The 8,757-nt window shown below is 32.6% G+C and overlaps 1 protein-coding gene across 1 annotated transcript; it reads right to left on the minus strand.

Annotated features, from left to right (window-relative positions):
• Positions 1-3,414: 3,414 nt before the first annotated feature.
• Positions 3,415-3,606, minus strand: LOC103606973 (keratin-associated protein 19-7-like). Its single transcript, XM_008591530.1, has one exon. The coding sequence runs from the start codon at positions 3,604-3,606 to the stop codon at positions 3,415-3,417; it is 192 nt and encodes a 63-aa protein (XP_008589752.1).
• Positions 3,607-8,757: the final 5,151 nt, after the last annotated feature.

An 8,757-nucleotide genomic window follows, 5' to 3' on the forward strand; every position in this document is an offset into this window, starting at 1 on the left:
CAATCTGAACTTAATTTCTTCCTCTGAATTCCTCTTATAGGTTCAATTTCACCATGACAGTTTGCCTTTGTGTTCTCTTCATCGATTGTATGGTGGTTGTTTTTTTGTTTTTGTTTCTGTTTTTCTTCTTCTCAGGAAATACCATACTAGTCTACAAAGCTGTTACATGTTTAGGAAGGTATTAGATGTAAAAAGTTAATTCAAATCCATGGGCTTTATGAAATTTAGTAAGATATCTTTAATATTAGAAATATCTTCAGAATCTCCAAAATGTAGGTATAATATTAAAAGACAAGGGGTGTAAAAACGATACCCGAGGGCAAAATTTCTTCAGCTGACTCTGAAAAGTTGGTGACAGCCAGAGCTGTAGTTAAATTCTTCCATTGTACCCTTAACTTTAACCTTGAGCCTTTAAGTTCTTATTAACTTGATATGACCTCAAATACAGTGCTCATTTTTTGTTGCTGTTGTTAGGCTTATAAGTAATTTTTGAATGGTGCATTTTTACAAATAGATTTGTTTATCTATCTCCAATAACTACCTTGTAGTAGTAACCCAGTAAATAATTGCTGAATGGATGAATGAATTCTGAAGTACTTAACGGTAAGCATCATGCCTCTCAGAGGCACGAGTAATTGTCTGACTGCATCTGAACAAAAAAAGGATTTTAAGGAGGAATGAGCTGCTTAAATGGCTCCTGAATTTAGAGTTGAATGGCTTCTAAATTTGGAAGAACATATAATCTTCATTTCATTGCATTTTCACTACCTCCTTTTTTTTGATGTGTAATGTATACTATAATGAATAATATCCTAATATAAATTTAAATATATGATTAGTGAATTTTTATATGTATGTGTACACTGCCTACTCTGAGCATGCCCTAGTCCCCAAAATGTTTCTATTGCCCCTTTTTGGTCAGATTACTCCCTAGAGATAACTATTCTTCTAGCTTTTAATAATGGCTTCATTAGATCTTGTCAATAGTTTTCCAAACAGTTTTTAAATTTACAGTCTCACCAGCAATGTTACAGTTGTTGCACATATTTGACAAAGCTTCTCATTTTCAGACTATTTCATGTTGATTATCCTGTGGGAATGTAGAAGAAGTATCTGAGTAGTGTTTTATTTTGTTTTTGACCTGATAAGTAAGGATATTGGGAAGAATTTTATATGCTTGCTGTCCATTTACATATCTCTTTCTTTCTTTTTCTTTTGACGTGACTGCTCAAGTATTTTGACCATTTTTAAGTGGGTTCATAATATTTATCATTGACATGTAGAAGTTCTTTACATACAAGTGGTCTTCAAAAACTTCATGTAAAGATTTGTATTATCTTTACATTCTATTTTTCCATGAACTTTTTGAAGTACTCTTGTACTCGAGTACAGGTGTTTTTAAAATATTTTCTTCCAGTTTGTGTTTTTTTCTTACTTAAAAATGGTGTCTATATGTGAACAGAATTTCTAAATATAATGAGATCCAATTTATTAATATTTTTCTTATATGTTTAATGCTTTTTTGTCCTAATTAAGAAACTTTTGACTAACTCATGTCTTAATCTTTATGTCTGGTTTCTTCAGAACTTTTTTGGGTTTTTAATATTTTTCTTATATGTTTAATGCTTTTTTGTCCTAATTAAGAAACTTTTGACTAACTCATATCTTAATCTTTATGTCTGGTTTCTTCAGAACTTTTTTGGTTTTTTGTAATCTTTATGTCTGGTTTCTTCAGAACTTTTTTGGGTTTTTTTTGTTTGTTTTTTATAGTGCATCTTATACTAAAAAACAGTTATTTATGTGAATATTTAAATCTCATTAAGTCAACTGGAAGCTATAAAATCACAAATAGATCAAACAGGTTTAATGAAGTTACACTGCTTATTTTACCCTCCCAGATATTCCTCATTTGTAGGTCTGATGATTCTTTGATGCATTTTGTGTAGATTGGGTGACAGCTTTTCCTTGAAAGGAAATGTATGCTGGAGCTGTTCTATTAATTCTGACACAAATCAACACAATCTAACAATTAAGGTATAATGAAATGATAAGACTGCATTAGAGTAGTAGTATTAAATACTTTCTCCAAATACTTATATTAGTTGTATTGTTTTTCTTTAGACATAGAATGTCTTTCTTCAGGCTGTGAAGCCATTAACCACTTAGGGAGTAAAATATGAAATTATATGAAATTTTGTTTTACTCAGGCCAACTAAATAGTATTGTCTTCCAATGGTAATATGGGCCTTTATCTACCCAGATGTATTCATTGTGAAACTACAACCCCTCACTTGCACTGAATGAAAGAATTGGTCATACTACCTGACTGAGCAAACCCATCCATACGTCTAGTTAACAAGTCAGAGGTCTTAAAATGCATAATGACAACTTTTTAAAATAGAGTTTGGATTTGGCACTGTTTTAGTTATCTTTACACAGATAAAGCTAATTAGAAATTGATAAGTTAAAGATTCTACAACAGAATATTTAAAAATCAAAATAAATAGAGGTGGACAATTAGCCATAATAATTAAACTCTTCAGAGACACATGAACAGAACTTTCAAGATGCTTCATTTGACAGCATGAAAGAAGGGAAGTACAGAGCCTCAATATAAATTACTGCACAAGTGGTAACAGTGATTTTTACATTTTCATGACGAATTACAGAATATTTCACTATACTGATAATATGGAAAAACAATACCATGTAACACCAGAGCGAACCAGGAAGAAACTTAACAGGGAGTCACAAAAGGTTCATTTTCAGCGTATATTTAGCAATATGTTTTGTTTTATCACTAATTATATTTTCATAAAAGGGGCCAGACACAAATTTTGAACAAAAGGTAAAAGTGCATATTATTCACGTTGGCTTCAATTTAGATATGAGCGTTTATAAAGTTGATATTTCAGTGCTGAATTTAAATACCAATGTTATCTAACTAAAAGCATTAAAATGAAAAAGATATGGGCTAGTGTTAGGAAGGAAGAAGCTTCCTTTCAATTGATTGTAATGGTTTACATACATATGTAGCTGTATGAGTGGGTACATGTTATTTTGTTATATATAGTGTACACTATAGTGGTAGTTTGTTTTCATCACTGTCAATTGGGTATGATTACAAATAATCATTTTGATAGTCTGAGTTTTAAAAAAAAAGCCACACATGCCATTTTAAGTTAGGATAATTTATTTCAAAAGGAACAGAGAAATCACACAGTTATGAAAGCACAAATAAGGGACATCGGGAGACATGAAGCAGACAATTATGGAATGATAAATAATCTTAAAATCGTAGATGCTAAATGCTGTTGATCTCGGCTTGGTTCAGGGTGATCTTGTCGGTCAAGTTATTGCAGTCAGGTTTGGGTAATCTTCTTTTGACCTCAGTTGAGTTCTCAGGGTAGGATTTCAGTAGAATCCATAATTTGAGTATCTTCCATAGCAAGATGGTTGGCAGCAGCTGTATCTGCAGCTTCCATAGCCAGAGCCATAGCCCAGTCTACAGAAGCTGCCACATCCACAGCCATAGCCATAGCCCAGGCCACCGAAGCCTCCATAGCCATAGCCCAGGCCTCCATAGTAGCTGCCGTAGTAGCTCATAGTGTCAGGGATGATGAGTTTGGTTTGCTGTCCAAGGAAAGATTCAGAGTGTGAATGTCAGCATGTGTAGATGGATGCTTATATACCTTGGTCAGAGATGTAATAAATCCCGTGCATACCCTTCTTTTGTGTCATTCTATGTATTACTTTGAATAGTACAACTCGTTGCTCTGCTATCTCCTGACAGAGAGAGACTCTCATTCTCATTAAAATATTTCAGATTGCTTAAAGTCATATTTAGGTTGTTCTTGAAGGTATTGCTTTGCTTTTATGAGAAGAAAGGGCTGACTCTTCCAAATATGCACATTCCAAACCCCAAATAGAATTGCTCATTACCAGGTATATTACATCATGTGCGTTTGATGGTATTCCTTTTATAATTAAACATTTTATCTTTTCTGTTATCTTCTGAATTGATAACTCCATCTCTAACTAAATTCACAGCTATTTTCTCAATTTACAGTTGTTAAATCTATACTTTTCAAAAAGCAAACTTATTTATCAGTGAGAACTTAAGAAAGTACCTATGTTCACAATATATGAAAACATTTAAAGTCAAAGAGGCTTTAATGGTCTGTGTTGTACAATAGCCAATAGATCCAAATAGAGAAGTTACATACTGATTTTTAACATTTTATTTATAATAAACTATATGATATTTTTGGTTTTACACACCAGCTTCAGAACCTTTTGGTGGTAATATGTGTAACAACTAATTTTAGAAATTGATGGCACAAAATCCATCCAATAAGCAGGTTTATCAGAGTAATAGTTCAGTTTTCATTTCAAATCCTACAACTCTGCTCCATATTTGGCTTTAATCAAAGTCCTACTAAAATCGTAGACTGCATCTGCCTTTATGTGTTTGCATGCTCCAGCGAATTTCTTCCCTTCCTTGCCATTCCTCAGTAATGCATGTATGATCCCTACTTTCATTTTCACTTCAACCTTCATTCTTCTTCCCATCCTCTCAATACCTACTAAAAACATCCTGGTAAAAGTTTAAAGCTGACAATATTTATTCCCTTCTGGCTTCCATTTACATAACTCAATCAATGCTCCTTTGTTTCTACCTTCCTATATTTACCATAATATCTTTCTCTCTGTTTTTCTATTTCCATTCTGTACCCATTTATTCTCAAGCAATTTCTAATTACTCCCTACTTATGTGATAATATTTCATTAAGGTACCTTCTTTTATTTTTAATATGGATATTTTATTTATTTATTTTTGAAACATATTGATTATACATATTTGTAGAGTACAGTGTTGAATTTTCATACAAGTATACGATGTGTAATGATCAAATCAAGATAATTAGCATATTCATTATTATCAAACTTTATCATTTCTTTTTGATGAGAACATGCCATCTCTTGTCTTCTAGACATTTGATAACATGCAGTAAATTATTGTTAATTATACAGGTTAGCTCATAGGTATCATTCTTATTTATTTTATTTTTTATGATAATACCTTGCAATATGTATACAGCATTTACAATCTTCAAACTGTTTTACATGATCTCATGAGATTCTAACAACAATCTTTTGAAGTTTTCAGAAATAGGAAGAACTACATTTTCCATTTGAGGAAGATGAGTCTCAGAGAGGTTAAGACATTTGTCTTAGGTCACAGTCATTAAGAAGCAGGTGTGAGACTAGAATTTAGATCTCTTGATCACAGTTCTATATTCCCACTATTGTTGAACATATTAGTACATGTTTGATGTTTTTATTTCCAAGTCTGTGTCTTCCTTATAATCTCAGAAATATTCTTTTAGAAAATAAAGAATTTAAAATTTTTAATATTTTTCTTTGTGGTTTCTTTGAACACATTTGATGTTCAAATGTCTTCCCCAATATCTGATGAGTTCTTTTTTTAAAATATTTTTAATTGATAAGTAAAAATTGTATATATTTATGGCATACAACATGATGTTTTACTATATGCACATATTGTAGAATGGCTAAGTCAAATTATTTGACATATGTACTACCTGACATATTTATCATTTTTTTCTGTTAAGAACACCTAAAATCTACTCTCTTAGCAATTTCTAAGTATACAATGTATTGTTATTAACTGTAGTCACCATGATGCTCAATAGATCTTTTGAACTATTCCTTCCATCTAACTGAAATTTTGTGTGAAGGTATCATTTTTAAAAACATACACCAGATCCTAGGACTTTCTGAAAAGCTAAAAATGTATCTTAAAATTGAGGTTGGACTTGCAGGGGGAGAGAACATACCTTGGGATACAAAACAGAATGGGGGACGAGGGAGGGGGAGAGAGATGGGGGATAATTGGGTGGGGGACAAGGGGTACAAATAAAATTTGTATGGATCTGGCCTTCACATCTTGGGCACGAGAGGTGACAATCAGCTTTGCATCTCATGAAAATTCATAACCAATAAAATATATATATTTTAATGATGGAAAAGCTAAAAAAAATTGAGGTTGTCTTCAAAGTTTTCAAAATGAAGGCACAATTGTGAAATGACACAGAGTTGAGAAATAAATGTGTGGAGATTTGGCTTGGGCTTCATGGAGTTCCTCAGCTTACTTCATTGAGTTATTCAGCCAGATCCAAGGTTGACATTATACTTGATTAATCTTTATGTGGCACCTGTCTCTTGACTTGGACCACTAACAACTTAGTTAATTTGCAGGACTTTAAATATGCTTCTGGATTTTTGTGACATTTACAAATATTTTATTAAAGATAAACTATTTAAAATTAATGTTTGTTTTTCTAAACAACAGACTAGGGCATTAAAAATTGTTTATTAAACTTATAAATGAATTCTAAGTAAATAGATAGTTAACTATCATAGCTACCACAATCTTTCCAGTACTTTGACTACACCTTAGTAAGCTACCTTTTTAAGACAGAAAAATTACTTAATATGCCTTTCAATTAATGGAGGAGAACTTAAACCACATTCGCCATATCTCTTTTATCCAAATATTGTTTCATTCTTATTTAAAAATTGTTTATTAAACTTATAAATGAATTCTAAGTAAATAGATAGTTAACTATCATAGCTGCCACAATCTTTCCAGTACTTTGACTACACCTTAGTAAGCTACCTTTTTAAGACAGAAAAATTACTTAATATGCCTTTCAATTTATGGAGGAGAACTTAAACCACATTCGCCATATCTCTTTTATCCAAATATTGTTTCATTCTTATTTCTCATCTGAACTTGAAACAGCTAATAAGATGTATTTATTATTATTATTATTATAAAAAATAGGTTAGCTAACCTATTTCTTCATCTCCCCTTCCCTTCCAAGCCTCTAGTAACTGCAGTTCTGCTCTCTACTTTTAGGAGCCCAACTATTTTAGCTCCTACATACAAGGAAGAACAGGTTGTATTTACCTTTCTGTGCCTGACTTATTTCAGTAGACATGATGCCTTCCAGGATTTCATTTTTTTAATGGCTGAATAGTGTTTCGTTGTGTATATATATCATGTTTTCTTTACCTATTCATTTGTTGTTGGACACTTAGGTTGATTTCACATACTGGCTATTGTGAATTGTGATGAAATAAGGGGAAGCAGATATCTCTTTGACATACTGATTTCCTTTCCTATGGATATATACTCAGGATTGCTGAATTATATGCCAGAATTTCTTTGTAGAGGTAGAGGCACTGGTTTTATCCTCAGTTGTTATACCCAAAGTAGATTGAACAATGATCTTTTTATTTTCTCCTTTATTCCACTTTAAGAAAGTTTACTTAGGAGTAAGTGTTGAATAACTCTATGCTATGGATTAAATGTGTCTCCCACCCCAAAGTTTCAGTTAAAAAAAACCCTCGACCTCCATTGTAATAGTGTTAAGAAGGTGGGAAATCCTATTATGATAATTGAACCATGGGGCCTTTGAGAGGTGATTAGATTGTGAGGAATGTGCTCTTGTGAATGGATTGAGCCATGCATGGAGTAATAGGCAGGATTCTGATGGCTTTGAAAGAGGAGAAAGTGAGGAGGTTAGCTCTTTCATGCTCAGCCCAAAAGCCATGTGATTCCCCATGTCCATATAGTCACCACCCACAAGATGTGTTCCCAGGACTTTAGACTTCCCAGCCTCTGAAACGGTAAGAAATAAATTTTATTTCCTATAAATTTATTTATACCCATTTTCAGATCATCTAAGCAACAGAAATGGACCAATGCACTCTATGATGATGGGTAGGAATGAAAAAAATGTGTTCACACTTGAAATAATAATAGCCTTTACCTACACATAAAGAAAACTTTTGTTATAAACTCTAAAGGATTTCCTTCTAAAGAGCCACTGCTAATCAATAATAAAATATTCCTTTCCCAATTAAAAATGAATAAAATACTTGAATGGGCACTTAAAAACAAGGGGCAACTAAGGGATCTATAATCGTATGTAAAGGTGCTCAATATCTTCCTTCCTTCCTTCCTTCCTTCCTTCCTTCCTTCCTTCCTTCCTTCCTTCCTTCCTTCCTTCCTTCCTTCCTTCCTTCTTACTTTCTTTCTTTCTATTTTTGGTGGCTGGCTGGTACAGGGATCCTAAGCCAGGGACTTAGCTGTAACCAGCAGCACACTCTCTCAAGTGAGCTAACAGCCCAGCTATTTCAGCAAAAGCAAATTAAAGGAATACTCAGATATCACTACCTACGTACAAGAATGGTCAAATCAAAGAGCTTGAAACTAATCAATGTGGATGAGGACATGGAGCAACTGGAACTCCCATACACTACTGGTGGTACTGCAAATTTAACAACTATAAAATCTCATATGAAAGCAGTATTCTGAGATTGGCAGGGTCTATGGAAGCTAAATACATATTTTTAAAAATATAGTTATGTATTATATATAATATATAATATAAATAGATATGATATGTTAGCAACTCCTGTCCTATGTAAACACAAGGTAAAGGAATGCTTAGATTTCCAAAAAAAGATCTCTAGAAAAAGTCATATAGAAGCTTTATCCATGATAGCAAAACAAAACAAAATAAAACTGCTCAAATATAGATTTACCAAAGCAGAATCATAAATAAATTTGGCTATATTCATTTAACAAACTACTTCATCACAATTAAAACAACAAATCTAATGCTATGTGCAGTAACGAAGACCTATCTTACAGACAGTGGT

This window comes from Galeopterus variegatus, unplaced genomic scaffold (genome assembly GCF_000696425.1).
Source record: "Galeopterus variegatus unplaced genomic scaffold, G_variegatus-3.0.2 Scaffold7005, whole genome shotgun sequence".
Lineage (NCBI taxonomy): Eukaryota > Metazoa > Chordata > Mammalia > Dermoptera > Cynocephalidae > Galeopterus > Galeopterus variegatus.